Below are 22,838 nucleotides of genomic sequence, written 5' to 3'. Positions count from 1 at the left end.
TCTGAATCGCCAAATTTATGAATATCACTACCAAATAATGTTTTCTCTGTAAATTGCCCCTAGCATTTTTTGTTTAACTTACTATAACTGTAGCAAAAGAACTACTTGAACCTTGTATGTATGTCATAAAATGATCTTGTTCACATTCTAGCACTTGTTCACATTTTAGCTCTAAGCAACCATCAGATTTTTCATAACGTTTAATAATTTATCAGAATCTTCCAGTTTGGGAATAGAAATTATGCTAAACCTCTTTTTCTCTTGTTTTTAATCTTTGCAACAGAAATCAGTTTTCTTTACAGAGATGTTAATGTTTTAAACAAAGAATTTTTTTTTTTTTAAAGTTGTTTTGTATCTCATGGGAAAAGCAGTGAGGCTGCTTAAAGTTTCAGGTCTTAGGCTGTTGGCAAGGATAGCCATAGCTGAATGGCTCTGCTCTTATACTATTTTCAGCAGCCAACATGATTAAAAACTCCTGTGTTTCAGAAATGCATACCTGATTACTATCATGGACCTTTGAAGATACTCCCAAATGTTAAGTCTATAAATGTTAGGCTAATAGTATGTACACGTATTCTTGTTGTTAATTTTATAAAGGTAAGATACATGCATATGGCTCTTAAGGCTTTTATTTATTTTATTTTTATTTATTTATTTATATATTTTAGTGTAACCTGTAGAGGTTTTTCATGTAGTTAAAGGGAAGATTATCAGTGTTTGTTATAGTTTATTAGTATAGCTGTTCTCTATATTTTGAAATTTGCCTTTTCTGCTTCTAGCAATTATGTATTGTAATAATTGATTTGTAGTCATTAATATTGAGAATATTTTTATTAGACTTTCTAACAAGCCAGGAGCTCATCACTTTGATCATTAAAACTTTTATTTGTCAATATTTTATTCACAAGTCAAAGGGTTGTTAAGGAAAATATTTTAAAATATCTTTTATTATGAAACTTTTTGAGTAATCTGAAAACTAGAATATTAAAACCCCAAATGTTTTATACTCAAATGATTCACATTTGTAATTCTTAACTGAAATTTTTTTATAATAAAAAACATGAGAACTGTGGGGAATGTTTGTGATGGTATTTTTTTATTTTCCAATTTTTGCTTAATACACAAAAATATATTCCAAAATTATCTGGTTTTCTGTTTGATATATAGAAAATCCTCCCGTGGAATTTTTTTTTTCTTTTTATAAAAAATTAAGACTATTGAATGTATTTTGTCTTATAGTTTGAAAATTTGTCAAGCATACTGAAGCTTCCTGGTAAAAAGACTTTTAATAATATGGATAGAGATTTTTTAGAAAAGAGAAAAAAGGATCTAAATGCCTATTTGCAGGTAAGTCCATGTTTATTATTTTCTGTGTTTTTAGTATAACACCATAGATTTCTTTATTAAAGAACAGAGACTGGAAGTATAACTCAGTGGTAGAGTACATGCTCATTAGTATACAGGAGACCCTGGGTTCAATTTCCAACATCAGAAAAGGAAAAAGAATATTTTTACTATAATAGTGGAATAACAACCCTTTTTTGAGTAATTTGTCAAATGTGACATGCAGGCCAGTCAGGAATGTATGAACACTATTTCTGTGCTTATTGATTAACTGAGAAGTTTTCTAAACACTCAGTATTTGGGATTTTACTTTTTAAAGTTTAGATGAGTACATGCACACATGTACCCTTTCCAAATTAAAGTATAGGTATTTTATGGCATAATAAAAAGTTAAGTGTCTCAAATTCAATACATAGTATTGAATTGTATATTAAAAGTGAATAGGTTTTAATTTTAATTATCAGTGTAAATGCCTTCCATGGCCTAGAATGATTCTAAGGCTTCTAAAATTATAGAATAATTCAAGAGAGGGTATATCATCTAAAGGGCTATTCTTTTTTTCTTTCTATCTTTATTTATTTATTTATTTATTTTGGGGGGTACCAAAGATTGAACTCGGGCACTTAACCACTGAGCCACATTCCCAGCCCTTTTTTAGTATTTTATTTAGAGACTGGGTCTCACTAAATTCTCTAGGGCCTTGCTAAGTTGCTAAGGCTGACTTGAATTTGTAATCCTCCTGCTTCAGCCTCTTATCTGTAGCGTCTTGGACATGCAATTTTCTGTTGTGGAGTGACAACAAACATGTCTCACAAGTGACTTAGCTGCTTGAGTTATGAGTACTCTCAGAAGTAATTCTGTTTTAGGCCTAGGTACCCAGATGTCAACTGTAATAATGATATCTCTTTATAGCTTTTTATACTGTTTACAAAGTTTGTGTAGTTCATAAAGTTTTCACATGTATTAGATAAAGCATCAGGCCAGATTTATTGGGTTTCATTATTTAGGTTCCCTATCCTTTAGAAAAGTAATCAGCAAACTACAGTCTGCAGAGCCCATCTAAGCCTACCATCTGTTTTCTACTAGGAGTTTTATTGGAGCATAACCACTCCTTTCATTTACTATCCAGTGTCTATGGCTGCTTTCACCAACAGCAGAGTTGACGAGTTGCAGGGGAGATTCCATGGATCACAAAACCTAAAATAATTACTATCTAGCTTTTACAGAAAAAGCTTGCTGACCTATGCCTTGGAATTTTGTGAAACTTAGCTAGTATTATACTGGATATTTTATTTGAAAGTTTTTTTTTTTTCCTGTTTCTCTCTCAAATATACTTAGCTGTGTCTGGGTTTGTTTTAACCATCATTGAAATTTCATGTTATGATGTACTAAAAATATACCAAAAACGTGAATATTTGCTACTGTTCACCTTTTTCCTCTCTTGGTTTAAAGCTGAATATCCGGTATCCTTTGTATGACTCTTATCACATGTTGTAATTTTTTTATAGTACCAAACTTTAAAAACTGTCAATTTTTTTTTTTTTTTTTAATATAGATGATAATCTTTTTTTTTTTTTAATTTTTTATTGTGGGTTGTTCAAAACATTACAAATTTCTTGACATATCATATTCCACACTTTGATTCAAGTGGGTTATGAACTCCCACCTTTACCCCATACCCAGATTGCAGAATCACATCAGTTACACATCCATTGATTTACAAATTGCCATACTAGTGTCTGTTGTGCTCTGCTGCCTTTCCCGTCCTCCACCCTCCCCCCTCCCCACCTCTCCCCTCCCCTCCCCTCCTCTCTCTCTACCTCCTCCACTGTATAACCCTGAGGGTCTCCTTCCATTACCATGCAATTACCCTTCTCTCTCCCTTTCCCTCCCACCTCTCATCCCTGTTAAATGTTAATCTTCTTCTCCTGCTCTTCGTCCCTACTCTGTTCTTAGTTACTCTCCTTATATCAAAGAAGACATTTGGCATTTATTTTTTAGGAATTGGCTAGCTTCACTTAGCATAATCTGCTCTAATGCCATCCATTTCCCTGTAAATTCTATGATTTTGTCATTTTTTAATGCAGAGTAATACTCCATTGTGTATAAATGCCACATTTTTTTTATCCATTCGTCTATTGAAGGGCATCTAGGTTGGTTCCACAGTCTTGCTATTGTGAACTGTGCTGCTATGAACATCGATGTAGCAGTGTCCCTGTAGCATGCCCTTTTTAGGTCTTTAGGGAATAGACCAAGAAGGGGAATAGCTGGGTCAAATGGTGGCTCCATTCCCAACTTTCCAAGAAATCTCCATACTGCTTTCCAAATTGGCTGCACCGATCTGCAGTCCCACCAGCAATGTACAAGTGTACCCTTTTCCCCACATCCTCGCCAGCACTTGTTGTTGTTTGACTTCTTAATGGCTGCCAATCTTACTGGAGTGAGATGGTATCTTAGGGTAGTTTTGATTTGCATTTCTCTGACAGCTAGAGATGTTGAACATTTTTTCATGTACTTGTTGATTGACTGTATGTCCTCCTCTGAGAAGTGTCTGTTCAGGTCCTTGGCCCATTTGTTGATTGGGTTGTTTGTTCTCTTATTGTCTAATTTTTTGAGTTCTTTGTATACTCTGGATATTAGGGCTCTATCTGAAGTGTGAGGAGTAAAGATTTGTTCCCAGGGTGTAGGCTCCCTATTTACCTCTCTTATTGTTTCTTTTGCTGAGAAAAAACTTTTTAGTTTGATTAAGTCCCATTTGTTGATTCTAGTTATTAACTTTTGTGCTATGGGTGTCCTATTGAGGAATTTGGAGCCCGACCCCACCGACTGTAGATCGTAGCCAACTTTTTCTTCTATCAGACGGCGCGTCTCTGATTGGATATCAAGCTCCTTGATCCATTTTGAATTCACTTTTGTGCATGGCGAGAGAAAGGGATTCAGTTTCATTTTGTTGCATATGGATTTCCAGTTTTCCCAGCACCATTTGTTGAAGATGCTATCCTTCCTCCATTGCATGTTTTTAGCCCCTTTATCAAATATAAGAAAGTTGTAGTTTTGTGGATTGGTTTCTGTGTCCTCTATTCTGTACCATTGGTCCCCCCGCCTGTTTTGGTACCAGTACCATGCTGTTTTTGTTACTATTGCTCTGTAGTATAGTTTGAAGTCTGGTATCGCTATACCGCCTGATTCACACTTCCTGCTTAGCATTGTTTTTGCTATTCTGGGTCTTTTATTTTTCCATATGAATTTCATGATTGCTTTCTCTATTTCTACAAGAAATGCCGTTGGGATTTTGATTGGCATTGCATTAAACCTATAGAGAACTTTTGGTAATATCGCCATTTTGATGATGTTAGTTCTGCCTATCCATGAACAGGGTATATTTTTCGATCTTCTAAGATCTTCTTCTATTTCTCTCTTTAGGGTTCTGTAGTTTTCATTGTATAAGTCTTTCACTGGCGAATCGGATACAAAAACATATCAAAAAAATTGTACACCATGATCAAGTAGGATTCATCCCTGGGATGCAAGGCTGGTTCAATATACGGAAATCAATAAATGTTATTCACCACATCAATAGACTTAAAAATAAGAACCATATGATCATCTCGATAGATGCGGAAAAAGCATTCGACAAAGTACAGCATCCCTTTATGTTCAAAGCTCTAGAAAAACTAGGGATAACAGGAACATACCTCAATATTGTAAAAGCAATCTATGCTAAGCCTCAGGCTAGCATCATTCTGAATGGAGAAAAACTGAAGGCATTCCCTCTAAAATCTGGAACAAGACAGGGATGCCCTCTCTCTCCACTTCTGTTCAACATAGTTCTCGAAACATTGGCCAGAGCAATTAGACAGACGAAAGAAATTAAAGGCATAAAAATAGGAAAAGAAGAACTTAAATTATCACTATTTGCAGATGATATGATTCTATACCTAGCAGACCCAAAAGGCTCTACAAAGAAACTATTAGAGCTAATAAATGAATTCAGCAAAGTGGCAGGATATAAAATCAACACGCATAAATCAAAGGCATTCCTGTATATCAGCGACAAATCCTCTGAAATGGAAATGAGGACAACCACTCCATTCAAAATATCTTCAAAAAAAAATAAAATACTTGGGAATCAACCTAAAAACTGTCAATTATTTATAAGATTTAGAAAATGACTACCTTTTTTTCAAATTCAGTGCCATGAAGTACGTCTTTTAAATGTGGTTGTACCTTATACATCTTGAGTTCATCTTGAGTTTATATAACTCAAGTATATCACAACATTTTCCATTGAAGGAACTAAGCTAGAATGTTACATTCATTGGCACTTATTATGGAAGCAATATTTTGTTTGGGACTCTTCATAATACTTGAAAGTTTTGTATGAATTTTTTTTTGGACTATTTGTTTCATAAAAATATGTTTCTACTGAGGGTTAACTCTTAGCATTATTATGTGAATAATGTAACTTTCTACTGTGTATCTTCTTAGTATAAACTGTAAGACCAGAAAATAGAATAGTAAATATATTTGTACAACTTTCACATTTCATGCACTAAAAGTTAAAATAGCAGGTGGGAAGATGATACATTATACTTAATTGTAATAGAGTTATTAGTGACTTCATTTTAACTGAGTAATTTTTTAAAATATAAAATTAAAGTTCTCTACATTCTTTTTATGAAATGAAATTATAAACAATAGTTAATTTCCATTATCTTATCAATTTAAGCTACACTTTCCCCCCCTTGTTAGTTACTGTTAACTCCTGAAATGATGAAAGCATCTCCAGCTTTGGCTCACTGTGTGTATGATTTCCTTGAGAACAAAGCCTACAGTAAAGGAAAAGGGGACTTTGCTCGTAAGGTAAGCAAATCGTTGCGTCGTTTATTTTTAGGTCTGCTTTTGTACTTTATTCTTGATAAAAGAAAATGAATTTGGATTTGTATATGTTCTAAACTTGAAAATTGTTCTAAAACTTGGCTTATTTATCTTCTATACTTTATTAAACTACTGAGATCATTTCAGAATGTTCCATTCCCCTTCCCTCCTTAAAAGACTAGGCTTTTTAAAAAAAAAAATTAAAAATTAATTGATTGGCAGAATAAATAAAAGTTAATAATTGTTAAGTAGAAGTTTGTATAGTTAGTCTAGGATGGTTGATTTTAACATCCTAATGGATGGAAACATTAAATTCCAGGGTATAGACCTTACAGTGGTAAAAAAGTATTAATGGTGCTTATTTCTGTATTTCATGATCTAAGTGATAACATTTTAAATTGGGAGGCTGAGGCAGCCTCAGCAAAAGTGAGGCTCTAAGCAGTTTAGTGAGATCCTTTCTCTAAATAAAATACAAAATAGGGTTGGGGATGTCGAGTACCCCTAGTTCAATCCCTAAAACCCCGACCAAAAAAAAAAAAAAAAAAACCAATCCAAATTTAAGTAGCTTTATTACCAATAGAAATGCATTCCACTCTTCTGTGTCTTTGATGTTCACCTTATTTTCTTTATCTCAGATCTATAAAAAGTTACAAAAATGATAAAAGAATTCCTGTATACCCTTCACCCAGCATCCTAAGTGCTGCTATTAACACTGTTATTGCTGCTGCTACTAGTAAGAACAGACATCTATTCAGAGGTTAATTATGTGCTGGACATTGTAATAGACACAATAGTATCTTATTATTCATCATTTTAAAGATATTCTACTGAATTGATAATAGCTCTTTAAGATAAAAGAAATATTATATTCAGTGCACACTTTTTTGTTTTTTAACAACCAGCAGTAGCACTTACATATGGCTAAACAGTTATATACCACTTTTTAACAAACTCATGAATGGGAGTCTAAAGATCTTTCTGAATCATTTCTGGTAATCCACAAAAATATGTTTTCATAAATCATATATTAATAATCACCAGTGTCATCTTGACCTCTTTTAATTTTTCAGAATACTTTTTATGTATATCAAGAACTTGGGGATTTTAGTTTTGTGTTTTCTTTTTGGCTAATTATAATGTTTTTCCCTTGATTTCAGTGGAAATTAAATAGCATAGTAATTAATTAAAATACTGTACATACATTTTATGAGTGCTTATTTGTAGCTTAGGAAATAATACCTTATAACTCAATGATCATACAATTTATCCTAATTTAGTATAATGTGTGAAACAATTCCTAGGAAGAGTACCTGACATGCATCCTTTTTCTGTGCACACAATATCTATCTAGTTTTGAATCATGATGTGAAGGCATTGTAAGCTATATGTAGAGATCTAAATTTAAGTTAAAATTTCATTGTATGTCCTTACAAAGAACTCAATTGAGTCTGTAATTGAGATAGTATCTGTATCAGGCTAAACGTACACTTGTGCTAGCAATCCATAATTTACTTCTGTATCTGGTAATTTGAAAGTTTAATATCTTTCTTATCAAACATCTATTTTAAGACGCATCCTATGTTTCTGAAAGTATTAGAACATTGATGTACTCTGCCTTTATGCTTATAAAATTCTGTTTCCTTCAGAGTTAGGCATTAGTCACCTGTGGAGATTTTTCCATACCCTTGCTCACCTCAGTCCCCTTCTAATACAGGTGCTTAGACTGTACTCACAAAAAATTGAGTTACATATATAGAGAAAGAAATTGATTGCATGGGTCTGGAATGGTGCACTGGTAGCTTTTTAAAAAATTATTTCTTGATTCATGGCTATAAGGTTTCCTCTCACTTTAAAAAAGTGTTCAGTGATAGGTTACCCAGGCATAGATACCTTATGAGATTGTGTTCCTTTAACCAACTTGTTAAGTTGTATTTGCTGCACTTAACATCTCTGCTGTGAAATTTGAGAATTTTAAAATTCTAAAATATGTTTGAATGTGTTCAAACAATTTTTAATTTAGGTGGTGGGTTAAAGTGAAATGCATGCCTTTTTTTTTTTTTTTTTGCTTCTAATAAAATTGTCTTCTGTGAACATTATAACCTAGAGAAGTGGCAATTTTCCCTCAAGCTATACATTTTTATTTTATTTTATTTTTTTAGTTGTTGACAGTCCTTCCTTCCTTCCTTCCTTCTTTCCTTCCTTCCTTCCTTCCTTCCTTTCCTTCCTTTCCTTCTTTCTTTCGTTTTTTAAATATGAGGTGCTGAGAATTGAACCCAGGGCCTCACTCTTTAGAATCTACATGTGTATTCTTATGACTTGGCTTATTTACAATATTAATTGCAGTTTTTAAAAAGTAGTGTTGGAAATAATGTCCTGATTGATTTGAACACACTGTTCTGGTGAACCAAAAATATGTAGTATGTAGAATTAGAAAGGCAAAAATTAGTTTCATCTTTTTAATCCTTGTATTTCTCTTTACCAGTGATAGGATTTTAAAAAATCCTCCTTCATCCTGATTTCTGTCCTTTGGTTCTACTCTGGGGTATATTCTGACAGTGTCCTTCCTAAATTGGGTTTTCCATGAAGCATATCTGTAGTATTATTGACTCAGTTTAAGCCATAGAGTATCCAGAGCTTCCAATCCTTTTACAGTTATCTTGAATTTGTTATTGTCCTAGTTATTTCACCTTTTCAAAGATTTTGTTTTAATTGAAGCCATGGAAACATAATTAGAGTGAAGAAGTTTTGTCTTCTTGCTATCATCTATTAACATTGTTATATTCCTTAAGCAATAAGGTTCATTTTTGTTACTATTATTTTGTTTTCTTCTTTCCTTCATGAGACATAATTTATTTTCCTTGACAGCTTTTATGAGACTCAGTGCTTTCTAAAATATATTATTCAGTTCTGTACAACTGGGTTTGTGTTTTTCTTTTTCTTTGTTAAAAATCTCTCAGAGACCCCTTTTATACTTTTTTTTTGGTTTATTTAGATGTCTTTCCTTTGCTTAATTAAAAGTATTTGACATTTGTACAGTCAGAATATCAGGTTTTGATTCCTGTTCCTCTGGAGAGTTTTATTTCTTTTTATATCTCTGTGTTTATATTTTCTTCTGTATATAATTTTTATATATTATCTTTAAAAGGTATGATTTACCTTTCTAATTTGTAACTTCTCTTTTTCTTTTTAATTGTCTTCAAATTTTCTTGATAAAGTCTAACTGAACATATTACATATCCTAAATATTATTTTTAAAAAAGAAATCTAAATAGTTTCTTCAGCTTTCCAATTATTCATTTTACTAGCTTGTTTTCTTTTTAGTATCTGCCCAAAATATCTGATTGTTTGATTTGTATTGTGATTAAAATATATAATGGCTGGGGCTGGATTTGTAGCTCAGTTGGTAGAGTGTTTGCCGTACATGTGAGAGTCACTGGGTTCTGATCCTCAGCACCACATTAAAAAAACAAATAAATAAAATACAGGTATTGTGTTTGTCTACAAATTTTTAAATCATAAATGTGAATGTAAAAATACATTTTTAAGACACACAGAAGACAACATATCTTTAAGATGCAATGATATAGTACAGACTGAAAATGATTGTATATTTAATGTATTACATTTCTGCATTTTTCTGGACTTCTGGGTTGAATAACATGTCTGATACAATGACGTCATGGCACAATACCTTTTTCCCTTTAGATGGACACTTTTGTAAATCCACTTCGAAATTCTATGAGGAATGTTTCAAATGCAGTTAAATCCCTTCCTGATAGTTTGGCAGAAGGAATGACTAAAATGTCAGACAACATGGGCAAAATGTCAGAAAGATTAGGTCAAGACATAAAGCAGTCATTTTTCAAGGTAAGAAGATACTCTCAGTAATGTATAAAACAAACTATTTTTAAGTCAAGTAAGATGTATTGAATTCCTTGCATAGATTTACCTTATTTTCTTTCCGAAGTACTTTAGATGTATAGTCTTGTAAATGAAAAGCAAGAAAGGAAGTTTTTTACCAGAAATGGATGCTGAAAAATCCAGTCACTCATCAGTCTTTGCTCTCATAGACTTCTAAAACCCATTTAAAACAATATGTAAAATTAATAAAGTTGCTTTTTTAATTATTTTATTTCATTATGCAAATCTATAACACTATAAATCCTGTAGCAAACAAGTAAATGTTATTCACAAATAAGCTACACTAGTATTCTCTCAGGAAACACAAAAGTTATAGTTTCTTCTGATTCATATGATGGAGAGATGACCAGATCTAAGGGAGGAAAAGTCTTTATCCACGTCAGCCTCTGGGTCTGTGCAGTACTGTGTATGTTCTTCCTAATGGCACAGAAGTTTCCCAGGAAGCGTTTTCACTACATTAGCAGATCAAGCTACTGGACCAAGTAGTTTAGTGCATTTTTAATTTATATTTTTAAAATAATCTTGATATATTCTTTAAGATTATAGTCAAAGCTATTAAAAATCATAAAGCTATTAGAATTTTCTGTTTATTGGTCAGGTTTGAATGAAGGGCAAATATACATAAGCATATATTCCTTGATATAAAAGGCAATTTCTAAAATAGTGTGGGTAAATCTTACTTTTCTATCAATTCTTATGCTTCTCATAATGCTCCAGTTTTAGGTGATGGAAAATATACCAACACTGAAATGAGTAACAGTACTATTTCTGATGCCATAATATTTGTGACTTTGTGCTAAAATCATTGAACTTTTCTAGGTTTTTTTGGTCATTACCAGAACTTCAAGGGGTTAAAATAGGTGATTATAATGTTCCTTTGATGCTGACAAATGATTTTCGACTAATACGGTTCTTTCTGTTTTCTGTCCTCTTAACTTATGTAACAATGAGTTAATTCCTTAAACCTATTAACATATTATCAAGAGCTTTTTATGGTATAAGAAGATTAGAGTTCTGTTCTCTGGCTATGCTCCTGTTTAGTTTTCCATTCACTTAACCTCTAGTAGTTTTAAATTCTTCTACAAAGTGTGGATGTTTGACTAAGAATTTCTCCTTCCAAATTCAAAAGTCAATTCATTTTTAAAGAAAAAAACCTTTGGGTAATGAAATAAACATTCTTCTATATAGGTCTCCCATTCTAAATTTTTTAAGTGCTTATATATTGTACCAAAAATCAAATCAAATGGTGGTATTTGTTTTGGTTTGTTATTATATTGTGTTCTTTCGATGCCTACTTTGTTGTGTTTACTTTTTCTTTTCTTCTTTTTTTTTTTAAATGTTAGGTGCCTCCTTTAATTGCAAAGACTGATTCAGATCCTGAACATTGTCGAGTCTCAGCTCAACTTGATGATAATGTGAGTTAATTTTATTCTTGGTAATAAATATAATAGTTGGAATTCACACTATACTTGGCAGATCTGAACTTTTTGATAAATATGTATGTATCATTCATATACACATATTGTGTTAATCTTGGTGAATTTTTAAAAACTATACATGTCCATGTAATCTTCACCGTAATTGAAATAATAAAAAATTTCCAGTACTCCAGATTGGCCCTTAAACTCTCTTGTCTTCACCGAGGATAATTTCAACCCCTAACTTTACCCTGCCTTTGTGCTTTATGTAAGAAAAACTGTAACATAGGTGCTCCTTTAAGTCTGGCTTTCTTTGCTTAACATTGCGATGTACTTCCATTTGTTTTGTATGATTGTAGTTTCTTTGTTCTTGTGGCTTTGTAGTATTTCTCTGTAAATGGAGCACAATTTGTACAATATGCATAAAACTCCTGTGAACATTCTAGTACATGTTTTAGGATTAAAAAAAACATAGCTAGCACTCATTTCTGTTAGGTCTACACCTAGGAATGAAATTTCTGGGCTAAAGGGTATACATCCTGCTCAATATTCAATATTTTGTGTTTAATTTTAGCCATTCTAATTGTTGTTTTTCATGTGGATTTACATTTGTCTGATGACTGAAATGTTGAACCTTTCTCATGTTTATCAACTACTTGGTGAACTGTCGTATGTGGGTATCCAGATCTTTTCCCCATGTCTATTACATAGCTCTCTTTTTCTTTTTAGTAGAATGCATTTTATAATCTGCTCTGTGCCTACTGCACAGTCATGAAATATCCTGTGATTTTCTTTAAAATGCTTTTTGTTTTACTGTGCTATCATTTAGATTTGCAGTTCATCTGGGATTAACTTTTACATATGGAATGAGGTAGAGGTCCTGTTGACCCAAACATCTTTTACTGAAAAGGCCTGTTCTTCCCTATATTGTATTTCTGTCTTATCAGAAATCAGATTATTATATATATTTGAATTTGTTTTTAGGCTCTGTATTCTGTTCTATTAGGCAGATTTATTTTGAAGTAATAACAATCTCCTTTAAATTTCCAATTAAATTTATTTATAATTAACTACCTTAAATTGTTGCCTTTTCAAGATTATAATGTTTTATTATGAGTTTTGCTTGTGTAATATCCATAACATCATAACTTTTTGTTTGTGGTGTTTATAGTTTACTTACTTATTAGAATTGTTGTATGGCACCAAACCTATGTGAATATGCTTTATTAGAAAATGGAGCAGTATTTATTCTGCCTTGGTAATGAAATGAGTCTCCCTTTCCCTTCTGGTTTGTTTAAGCTATTTTAAAGTTATAATAATCTTCTGTTTGTGGAATGAAAAGTACACTAAGAAAATGTTTACAACATGATAATGAGATATTCTTTTTTCTATATTTAAATTGTAACATTGATGAAAAAATAATTTGGAAGAAAATCTCATTGGTGAAAAAAATTACAAAATTACTGGCAATTCTGTGAAATCCTAAATCCTTACCTGTTTTTTACTTCCTACATAATTTTGCACATGAAAGCATTCCACTTCTTAATTTGTAATCTCATTGATTGAATACTCATAATAAAAGTGTTCTAGTTTTCTGTTGTTAAAAGCTAAAGGAAAATTCTACTAGGCTAGTGAAATGTGGCTTTATAATGTTAATTTAGATGTAGGTTGAATTGAATTTCAACTTCTTTTTCCTTAAAACACCTAAATATTCACAACTTACTAAGCCAAACACTTTATTCTGTGTTGTTTTATACTATTAAAAACAGATATTGAGAATATTTCATTCTTATGAGAAATATCATGATAAAATAAGCAAAGAGTCTAGCATTTGCTTGATCAAACTGGTACAGCCTCTATTAAAAGTTATGAGAGAGAAATCATCTTTTGTTATGCCATCATGAACCCCCCTTTGATGGATACACTTTGAGAAGTTTGTGGGGTTTTTTTTTCCCCCCCTACAGCCTTGGAATTTACTCATCATTGTAAAATTTTCTATTCTGGCAAAATGACTGCTAAAAAAATATTTTTTTTCCTAAATTAGAATGAAACATCAAATTTTGAAGGCTATCATGTAACTTGTTCTCTAATTTACTGAAATAGTACCAATTTGTAAAAGCAGCAAAAATAACCATTCATAGTGGATGTAACTCTGATACGTTTATTTCTGTTTCTTCCCATATTTTGTCAGGTGGATGACAATATTCCACTTAGGGTAATGCTGCTTCTCATGGATGAAGTATTTGACTTAAAAGAGAGAAATCAGTGGTTGCGAAGAAATATCAAAAACTTACTTCAGCAGCTTATTAGAGCTACATATGGTGATACTATAAATAGGTACATCCCTCCCATACCTTTGGAGCTTGATCTTATTTATTACTTATCTTTTAAACTTTCACTTCTAGAAATAGATTTCTCAACCTTCATGGCAGAATATCTTCTCTAGGCCTGTAAGAAGATAATTAAAGCAGTCTGTTGCTCTCAGAGATATTTATACCCAGATTAGTGTGCATGCTTTATAAAAGTTGTATTTATTTTATTCACCTTTTAAAATTTTAAGTATATTCATTTAAATTTATTTGCTTTCAGAAAAATAGTTGACCATGTTGATTGGATGACCTCACCTGAACAAGTAGCTGACTCAGTGAAACGTTTCAGGTATATCTTAAGACACGGTCACTTCTTTCAGGTAGTACAGAGTTTAGCATTGTTATCACTAATTTTTACTACTTTTATTTCTTTCCGGGCCATAAAGTTGGTTTCTGCTCATCTTTGGTGAACATAAAGAATTGTAAGCATTGTAAGAAACATTTGTCTCATGAAACTACTTATCTTTGTATTATTAAAAAGAGAATAGAAAGAATATAAAGAAAAAAAATGAGATGATTGGCTACATTTTATCACAGTACTATAACTTTAAGATAATCAATATTAGTATAGAGATTGCAATATAATAAAATACTAGTTTTAGAGATTAAGTTTTTTTCAGTTGTATTTACTAACCTTGATTTTAAGTGAAACTTCCTAAGAGAATATCTCTCTCTGGCCATGGTCTAATTTTTAATTACATATTTGAGCTTTTGAGGATAATACAAATTAAACAGCTTTGACACATTAATTTATGGGTTCATATACAAAAATATATGGAGTTCCTCCCCTTTGCCAATCATTGAGGAGTGAGAGATAAGATGAGAAAAGTAAAGATTAAGAGAAGTAGTTTTCCCAAAGGCACATATGATAGAAAATGAGAGATCTGGCTTTTTTAACGGTTTCTCCCCTTTGTACCAGAAATTGGAATATCTGCCCTGGCATGTTCATTTTGTTTCAGGGTAGAAAAATGGTGTTTCTCTGTAGCATTGATTTCTAGCCTTGGCTGTATGTTGGAAACACCCAGAGAGCTTTAACATGTACCAATGTTCGCAGGGCTGGCTGTCTTAGATAACCAAGTGGAAGGCCTGAACATTTCAGATTTTTTAAAGCTCCCAGGATTTCTAATGCAGGGATTGTTTTGGGGAGTTTCTCTCAGATCAATTCTGGATAGAGCAAGTTTCTTTCGCTTAGTTCCTGCCTTTGGACCAAACATTAGGAAACGGGAATCAAATATAATGTGAAAGTCAAGGTGAATGGGTTATTGTATGTGTGATAGGACTACTAGACTCAATCCATTTATAAGTTGTGGGCATGGGATGTAGTTTTATGTTGAATTAGTTATAAGGAGAATGGAGTGGACCAACTGAGAAAAGCTGTTAAACTCTAAGGTATCCAAATTTAAGATCTCATAAGTTTGGGGATGAATTGTTCAGTTAGCAGGTGCTCACTTTTTTTTTTTTTTCCAAAATTTTTAAATTCTAATTACTTATACATGATGGTAGAATGCATTTTGACACATCATACATAAATGGAGTATAAGTTCTCATTCTTCTGGTTGTACATGATGTAGAGTTACACAGGTCATATATATGCACATAGGGTAATAATGTCTGATTCATTCTACTATTATTCCTACCCCTTTACCCCCTCTTCTCCCTTTACTCACCTCTATCTAATTTAGAGTGCCTCCATTCTTCTCCCCGTCCCCTTATTGTGAATTAGCATCTGCATATCAGAGAAAACATTTGGCTTTGGTTCTATGGGATTGGCTTATTTCACTTACAATAATATTCTCCAGTTCCATCCATTTATTGGCAGATGCTATAATTTCATTCTTCTTTAAGGCTGAGTAATATTCCATTATATGTATATATACCATAATTTCTTTATCCATTCATCTGTTAAAGGGCAACTAGGTTGGTTCCATAGTTTAGCTATTATGAGTTGAGCTGCTATAAACATTAATATGGCTGCGTCACTGTAGTATGCTGATTTTAAATCCTTTGGGTATAAACCTAGGGTAGGATAACTGGGTCAAATGGTGGTAGTGTTTCAAGTTTTCTAAGGAATCTCCGTACTGTTTTCCATAGTGGTTGCACCAATTTTCAGTCTCACCAGAGGTTCTGACTTTTGAGTTTAAATGTCTGGTTATGTTTGTATATTCCATTTTGTTGTCTTTGTGTTTTTGAGCTACCAAAGGGCAGAATATATCTGCCATTTTTCTTTGATATCCTCTTACACCTAAAATTAAATCTTTCACTTAGTTGTTTTTAGTTGAATATCATTATAACTATATAAATTTTTAGAAATGTTTTATCTTTCCAGTCACATTTGTGTTTTCTATAGAAATTTGTAATAATTTCATTAACTTATGTCATTAGAAATGAAAATGTTTACAGAGATTTTTAATCTTCTCTAACAGAGATGCATTTTGGCCAAATGGCATTTTAGCAGAGTCTGTTCCATGCAGAGATAAAGCTATCCGAATGAGAACAAGAATTGCAGGAAAAACTAAATTACTTGCAATTATGCCAGGTGAGTGAGCATGTAATTTGTAGTTCTGAATTTTTAGAATTTATCATGCTAGATTAGCTATTTCATTTTATTATAATAACTACTATCTTAATGGTTTACTATATAATTGTGCTAGGTATTTCTTATATATTCTTAATTAACCAACAGTCCTGTGAAACAAAACACTATTAATATCATAGCTTTATATGTATGGAAACAGTCCTCAGAGAGGCTAAATAATCTTCCAGAGATTTCTAACTCCTAAGTGACAGGACTGACTCATCTTTGAGTGACTTGAAAGCGTGTGCTTTTAACCACTTCACTCTGCTGCATTGAAACATTTTGGTTATTAAATCATTAAATATGTGATGGATGAATGGCCTAATAAAAGAATATGAAATGGGGATTTTTAAGAAAAAAATGTTTGTTCCACATAGAAACAACTGATTGGTCTATTATTAATCTTCAGTGATTTAAATTTTAATCCCAAAGGGGATACATAGTAGCTCTAATTTGAGTTACTTGCTTAGGATATGGCTGTCTCTCTTAGAAGAATGTGTTCTATTTGTCTTCTCATAAGAGAGAGGCTGTATGTATAATATGAAAATTGGTTTTGTATGGCTAGAAGGAGGTTTTGCCCTTATTTTTTTATAAATATCTTTAAAAATGCCTAGATAACTTTTCTCTGTATTTTAATTATGGATGTAGAAAATGGATAAGACATATTGATAAATTCTTTACTAACAAATAGTACCAATTTCTGTGCTTATAAAACTTTAAGCTTTCTCCTATGTCAATTAAATTAGAAATTTGCCACATAACTTAATTCTTACATATATACTATTGCACTTGGTGGTGTTAAAGCAAAGGAATAACATTTTAGAAAAACAAAGAGTAACTTTTAGAATATTTTTCCATATTTTATATTTGTGCATATAGTTGTACTTAATGGTAGGACTTGTTGCATATTCATATGTTCACACAATATAACTGTATAGGATATTTCATATACTTTTATGATAACCAGATTGTGCTACAGACAGATTTAATTGTACAACTGGAAGGAATTATTTAGTAAATATTTATTGAAAGTGTATCATACCAGGCACTGTTCTTTGCATATAGCATTGCTTTCTTGAAGCTTACATTCTCTTAGGAAGATACCCCCAAAACAAATAATTAAGTAGTATAATAGTGGTAAATACTAAGAAGAAAAGTAATGCAGGGAAGGGGCATGAGTAATGTCAGGTGCATTACAGTTGTAGATAGAATGAACAAGGGAGGAGGCCTCATGGAGATGACATGGGTATGAAGATCTAAGTGAAGGTAGATAGAAAAGTATATGATTATGTCTATACATAATCTGTTGCCTGCTTTTTAGTAAACTTGCAGCATATTTGCTTTAAACTATATTATAGTCCTGGGTAAGTACAGATCTTTTGGAAGTTTCAGGTTCCTTTCTCAAGGAACAAAAATAATATTTATGCTTGGGGCTCTGATTATGAATAATTCTAGAATAATCATATATGTTGGTCCTGTACTCCACCATGTCTATAACTTCATTGGGTGAATTCCAAACTTGCTTGTCATACCGTCTTTACTTTTCCATTCTCTTCTCTACTTTTCTCTTACAGGAATTCTAAAATTCAGCATGACTTTTCTATCCCCATTTCTTGAATATGATTGTTGTTTTTACACTTACTATTCATTTGTTCATTGATGTTTTTTCCACCAAGGCTAATTCTTCATCTCTTTATATGTATCAAAAATTGTGCCCAAGTAGCAAAGTCTACTAGTTTTCATTTCCATAAAGACACATTTTCCTTATTATCTCACAATAAACATCTTTATACTTTTAATATTTTTGTGGCACTATTCCTATGCTACAGTTTTTTTTTTTTTTTTTTTTTTGAGATCATGGATTAGTGGGGGTTTTTCCTTGTGTACTGGTAAAACATTATTCACAATCTTGGATTAGTTTGTTAACTTATAGCGTTTCTGATTGCTCATTAGATATAGTAAGAATGTTTGTGTACTGTTATAGAATTTACAGATGACAGCTTATAAGGATATTGGCTATTAGAAATCCCCACTTAATAAATGAGGGAACAGAGAAAGGATATCACATGGGTATTACAGGACAGGATTGTGACTGTAATTTGCACTCTTTTGAGTTTGCATCCTTACTCTCCCTGTGCCATATTGTTTCCCAGTGTCTACTGTATAAGTGGATGGTAAGTGCATGCATACAGACATGCATAATTTTAAGTCAGTTATAAAACAGCTGAAATGCATTAACTGGATGCATGCTATTTATCAGTTACTCTATTGTGTGCTTTACATACTTCATTTAAGATCATAACTTAAGCCTTGTTTGCTTTATTTAAACAATGAATTCTGTGTATTTTCCCCTTCTTGATTTAGATGAACTGAAGCACATTATTGGAGCTGAGACAACACGGAAAGGCATTCTTCGTGTTTTTGAAATGTTTCAGCACAACCAGCTAAATAGGAGAATGGTTTATGTCTTCTTGGAAGGCTTTTTAGAAACCTTATTTCCACAGTATAAATTCCGTGAACTTTTCAACAAACTGCATTCACGGTCAAAGCAGATGCAGAAATATAAACAGAAACTTCAAACTACTCAAGCGCCTTCTTTACAAAAAAGGTGACACTCCAATCTATGAAGCTGGTGTTCATTTTGTCCAGGACTAATGGTATGGACAGATCTTCTGGGGCTTAACTCATAAACTGTTGTGTCTGCACCAGTCTTTTAGTGTCTCAAAATAGAATATTAATACATCTATAAGACTCTGGTTCTTCTCATTCTCGTCTATAATCCAGCCACTACCACGAGAGATTTCTGTGTCTTAAATGATTTGGTGCATAATTTGCAACTTTGAGAGGATACTGCCCTCATCTCATGCAAGAATGACATTGGTCTCTTCCGTTTCAAACTAATCAGCATTCTCCAGCAATGACAAAGTGCCAGAGTGTATATATGAGAGCTAAGGAAAGCACAAAACAGTGGTTCACAGATAAACTGACTAATTTGTTTTAATAGTTGGAGACTGTGCAATGTATGATTTAGATAATGATTTTGTAGGTCTTTGTCATCATTTTAGGTAAGTGTGGACTTGCCAGGTGAATGATCTTTAGAATATCTGTTTCAGATATGGGAAAAATGACAGAATGCCCTTACAGAATGAAATAACCTTATTCCCAAATTACAGTTTTGTAACATTAAAGAAAGCAGTATAAAATGAAACCAACTAGAAATAGTATTTGGTTGTATTTTATCATTCATTGGGATAGAACAAATTTTAATTGATTCATTTTTGTTTTTCTCTATGGTTCTCAGTTAAGTTTTTTTGGCGTTCTGTGTGGAAAAAGAAGCATGTGGTAGCTCTCACTTAAGTTTCAAAATGATTAGTTTTTAACAGATTACTGATTATACAGAAGGGGAATAATTTGTTGGAAGAACTGCCAAATACATTCTGTCCTTCTAAAAATTTGGAAATTAAAAGAAAACAGTACTCTATTGAAAGTTACCATATGATAATTTTAAAATTGCGTGATCTAGACATGCCTTAGGTAACTACAAAAATAGCAAATCAGAAGATTAATGAGTGTATTAGACATATGTAAACATACAAATTCCTAATTCTATTATGTGTATATATATGAAAATAAATAATGAAAACAGAACTCTACTATTTTTTAAAATATGCTTTTATTTATATTTCGCATAATGTAAAATTCTAAATAAAGCTAGTAGGCAAAACCCCTTGGTGTATACATTAAAGTCCCTAAAATAATTTTATACCAACAAAACAAAATACTTTTTTCAGTTTTGAAGCCTCTACATTTCCTAGCTTCCTCACTCTGTTTTGTCCATCTCTAAAGTCTTCATATCCCCTGTGTGCAGGATTTCTGCATAATTTTAAATACTTCATTGACTAAAGGTTTGGATGTGTCAGCTTTTTTTGTTTTAAAAATCTTTAACACTAAAACCTTAAAATAGTGAAGCTACTTATCAGACCACTGAGCCAGGATTAAAAGAATGACCGGGTGCTTAAGATAAAGGGACAGAGCATTGGTATCCCAGTTATTTGGGAGCTTTAAGATTGGAACAAGATATTAGTGTCTTGTTTTCACTTAGACCCTACTTATAAAGTGAAGCCTATTAATGGGATAAATCCTTCCTTTAAAGCTTTATAATAATCATATTTATTAATGATGCTGTGTGCGTACTTGCACTGTACACATGCTCAGCATGTGTTGCATGTCTTCAGAATTACATAAATGAAATCCCTTTCATTGCAACTTGCAAGTGTAAAAAGATGCTCAGTGGCTGTGATGGAAGAATTATTTCTTCTACTTAGTCTGTCTCCTGTCCCAGCCCCTCCCCTCACCCCAGGCTGTAAAAGTGGGATATGTGAAACCTATCTGTGGAAAGCATCAGCATGGCCATAAGTGCAATGATTTTCATACATACCCCTGCCCATTTCAAGTATATTTTTGACATGAATAAATTAAGTGTATACAGAAGAATTCATGCAAGAGCCTAGTGTGTACATGTGGGGAAAAAAAAAAAGTCTCTATATAATGTGAGGAACACTGACCATCAACCAGGGAAAGAAAGGTCATGTAGGATAGCAAATTTTCCTAACCGAGCCCTGCAAGTTAACTGCAATCATACCAAAAACTATTTGAGTAAATGGGTTTTTAAAGTAAATTTTGTTTAAAAGAGTTTATATTTCAAAAGCAGAAATGTCAAATGGTAGTCTATAAACGGTGGTGCATCTTCTCTATGCACATCTGTGTTTTACATCAGAGAGAGCCGTGGTCATGCTAAAATTAGAGATACTTTTTAAATGACTTGGTCAAGCTGTGTGTAAAATATTTAACTCATGAGTCAAGTACAGTGTACTATGTTTAATAAAGTTGTTACATTGAATGCATTTATTGCATATATGGATATATACATGAAAAGGCATTATGTCTTCTGATATTTGATTTTTGAATGTGTTTTTAAGTCAGTGGTGCCTTTAGGCAATGAACCTTCAAAATTAATCAATCTTTGTTTGGGTTTTCTGATTTTTCAGGTAACATGTAAACTACTTAGAAACCATCATAGTTTATTCACCTAAAAATTTGATTGTATGATTTAAACATAGCACTTAGATGAGCATTTCCTATAATTAGGGTGTTCTGAATAGTTGCTGAAAACAATTGTGCCATTGACCAATGGATGCACTTGGCTAGCCTTAATTTTTTTTTAAAAAAGAAACATTAAAAACTTTCCTGAATATTTCAGTTTGCTCATTTTAAGTTTGTGCAGCTGGTGTTTGAAAAAAAAAATCATACAGTTAAGTGCTACCAGAAAGTGTACCAATTTTTTAAAAAATTAAGAACAATACAAATTTCACATCTAAAATTTTAATTTTGTGCAATATTTTCATTTTATGCATGTGTATTTGAGTAATTGTAAAATAAATGAATTTTTAATGTTTTGAGATGTAGTTTAAACTGTCTTCTTAACCCAACAACTTACATTCCGTTGTTGCTGCATCCTCTTATTTAAGGACTTGTTTTAAAAGTCTTTTTGTCACTCCTTGTAAAATTCTTTTATAATTGACAAATATTGCTCATAGGAGCATGGCTCCTGTATTACAAGGGAAAATATAAAGAGCACATTTAAGGATTACAATTGTTAAAAGATACCTTGTGCATATCATTGTACAGTAAGTGTCAACTGTGTGCCTAACTGTTCTATCAATACTTTCCTTCTTATCAAAGAAGAAACAATCAGAATGTCAGTTATTTTTATTACCTAAAGAGAAGATGAAAAAATTTATTTGGTTTGCCTTATGTTCTGTCCATTAGGAAATACTAATAAAGTATTAACAAACATTTTTGTTGAATTTATTTAGTAATTTGTTACTTTAAAACTTGCTCAATAGTCCTATTTCTAATATCTGTATGTATTATATTTTTATTTTAGAAATTAAGCAAGTAAGATTCCAAGATGATAGATGACCTATTGAGTGGTTGGTTACTTAAGCCATCCAAAGTTAATTTTTCCTTTTTGGATCAAATAACTTACTATCACAACATTAAAAAAATCTTCATACTGCCCTATCATATAAAAGTATAAAGTTATTTTCCCACAGACAAAAATATACTTAGTAATTTATTAATAATTTGTAATTGTTATTTCAAATTCATATTTTTGGCTAATATTTTAGACAGTTCTATTATTCTAAAAGATATTAGCTTTAGTACTCAGCAATGTGTCTATACGTGGTTGGTCATAATATTTGTAGCTTTTGTGGAGTTGTTATATTTATGGACTGCTTACGCATCAGATATGATAACTGCTACCTCACC

General features: G+C 32.1%; 1 protein-coding gene across 2 annotated transcripts in view; it reads left to right on the top strand.

The window, feature by feature from the left end:
- Window positions 1-22,361, top strand: part of Snx13 (sorting nexin 13) — a 149,277-nt gene extending 126,916 nt beyond the window's left edge. For both annotated transcript variants that reach the window (XM_027932728.2, XM_071613663.1), the window contains exons 19-26: window positions 1,240-1,347; window positions 6,097-6,207; window positions 9,928-10,089; window positions 11,487-11,558; window positions 13,753-13,898; window positions 14,151-14,219; window positions 16,354-16,466; window positions 18,870-22,361. In XM_027932728.2, the coding sequence (XP_027788529.1) occupies window positions 1,240-1,347; window positions 6,097-6,207; window positions 9,928-10,089; window positions 11,487-11,558; window positions 13,753-13,898; window positions 14,151-14,219; window positions 16,354-16,466; window positions 18,870-19,117 (1,029 nt within the window). In that variant the 3' untranslated portion in view covers window positions 19,118-22,361. The remainder of the gene's footprint in view (window positions 1-1,239; window positions 1,348-6,096; window positions 6,208-9,927; window positions 10,090-11,486; window positions 11,559-13,752; window positions 13,899-14,150; window positions 14,220-16,353; window positions 16,467-18,869) is intronic.
- Window positions 22,362-22,838: the final 477 nt, after the last annotated feature.

The sequence above is a fragment of the Marmota flaviventris genome, chromosome 1 (genome assembly GCF_047511675.1).
Source record: "Marmota flaviventris isolate mMarFla1 chromosome 1, mMarFla1.hap1, whole genome shotgun sequence".
Classification (NCBI taxonomy): Eukaryota; Metazoa; Chordata; class Mammalia; order Rodentia; family Sciuridae; genus Marmota; species Marmota flaviventris.
The sequence above is the reverse complement of the archived record's forward strand: the minus strand, read 5'-3'. Positions and strand labels throughout refer to the sequence as shown.